Source organism: Morus notabilis, unplaced genomic scaffold (assembly GCF_000414095.1).
Source record: "Morus notabilis unplaced genomic scaffold, ASM41409v2 Scaffold8927, whole genome shotgun sequence".
NCBI classification, from domain to species: domain Eukaryota; kingdom Viridiplantae; phylum Streptophyta; class Magnoliopsida; order Rosales; family Moraceae; genus Morus; species Morus notabilis.
Genome location: NW_010365113.1, coordinates 1 through 1,646, shown reverse-complemented (window position 1 = coordinate 1,646; position 1,646 = coordinate 1). Strand labels below are relative to the sequence as shown.

The 1,646-nt window shown below is 46.6% G+C and overlaps 1 protein-coding gene across 1 annotated transcript; it reads left to right on the top strand.

Annotated features, from left to right (window-relative positions):
- Positions 1-40: 40 nt before the first annotated feature.
- Positions 41-1,234, top strand: LOC21383825 (carboxy-terminal domain RNA polymerase II polypeptide A small phosphatase 1). Its single transcript, XM_010107323.2, has one exon. It carries the CDS (start codon positions 249-251, stop codon positions 1,134-1,136), a length of 888 nt encoding a protein of 295 aa, XP_010105625.1. The 5' UTR covers positions 41-248; the 3' UTR covers positions 1,137-1,234.
- Positions 1,235-1,646: the final 412 nt, after the last annotated feature.

The window sequence follows — 1,646 nt, the reverse complement described above, 5'->3', positions numbered from 1 at the left end:
GAACCGCACGTAACCGAACCAACCGCAGGGAGAAACAAAAGTAAAAAAACAAACTCCAACGCTTCTTTACAATTAGCTTCGGTTCCGAACCACCACGCATGACCGTTACACCGAGCCGAAATTTAAAAAGCATTCCCCAAGTTTCCACTCTGTTTTCCAACTCATAATCTCACGACATCCCAACCACCGTTTCAAAATCCACAAACCCCTCCTTCTTTCTCTCTCTAAATTCCCAGAATCACCTGAAAATGGTGTCCAAGATCGTCATCAAGAGAACGCCGACGAAATCGATCAAGGACTGCCGGAGCAGCAGCAGCCGCCGCCACCGACGCAAATCGCCGGCGAAGAAAGCCGCCGCCGCCGTCCTCGCCGCTGTCAACAAGTCGATCTTCACCTGCCACAAGCGCCTCATCAAGATCTTCTCCAAGCTGGCTCAGATAGGCACTCCGAATCGCAACAAAGGCTACAATATCCTCAAGAAAACGCCGGAATCTGACTCCAGATCGGCCCGATCCAAACCGGAAACCCTAGCAGTTCGCCGATCGCTCGCCTTCGACGGCCTTCTACCGCCGCCGACCTCACTGGAGAAGCGGACAGTGTTTCTCGACCTCGACGAGACGCTGGTCCACTCGCAGGCGGATCCGCCGCCGGAGAGGTTCGATTTCGTGGTGCGGCCGAGGATCGACGGCGAGGTCATGAACTTCTACGTGCTGAAGCGTCCCGGCGTGGACGAGTTGCTGGAGTGGCTGGCTGCAAAGTACGAGGTGGTGGTGTTCACGGCGGGGCTGAGGGAATACGCGTCGCTCGTGATCGACCGGCTCGACAGGAAGAGCCTAATTGCTCACCGGCTCTACCGCGACGCCTGCAAGGAGGTCGACGGGCGGCTCGTGAAGGACCTCTCGGAGTCGGGGAGGGATTTGAGGCGCGTGGTGATCGTGGACGACAATCCAAACTCCTACTCGTGCCAGCCGGAGAACGCCGTCCCGGTGAGGCCGTTCGTCGACGATCTAGGCGACCGCGAGCTCGGAAAATTGGTAGGGTTTTTTGAGGGATCTGATTGTTTTGATGACATGAGGGACGCTGTGAGGCATTATCTTGCTTATGGAAATGAAAAATTAGAGACTTTGCAATTGTAATCTCTTTTTCTCTCTTTTGGATGGGGAGTTGATTTGTATTGAGAATTCAATTTGTTGAACAAGTAATTGTTCAAATGTTAAGTGAAAGCATAATGAAACTCCAGGAATAGGAATAACATATTCTTTTTGACTCTTTCTTCTAACAAAATCATTCTGATTTATACCCTTTGTTGTCGAATTTTGTTTAAAAAGCTGATCATGGTGGAAATGATGGAAAATGAATTAATTATTAAAAAAAAAAAGATGATGAAAATGGATCGATACATTACTTGTTTAGTTGTTTACTCGGAATATTATCTTTAACAAACCCACAATTAAAAATAATGAGATTAACCAAACGAATTTTACAACTAGTTTAGGCTCGTTTATTTCACAGATTTGAGTTTAAAATTTGAGTTTTATTACAATAAAAGGCTCTAAAAAATAATCACATTTAACTTTTTTACTATAGTAAAAAATTTTCATGTCCCAATTTAAATTAAAAACTCAAATCTAAACGGCCGTAGTGTT

Bases quoted from the DNA above. Each gene is read 5' to 3' on its own strand.
- LOC21383825 (XM_010107323.2), top strand. From the start codon at position 249: ATGGTGTCCAAGATCGTCATCAAGAGAACGCCGACGAAATCGATCAAG.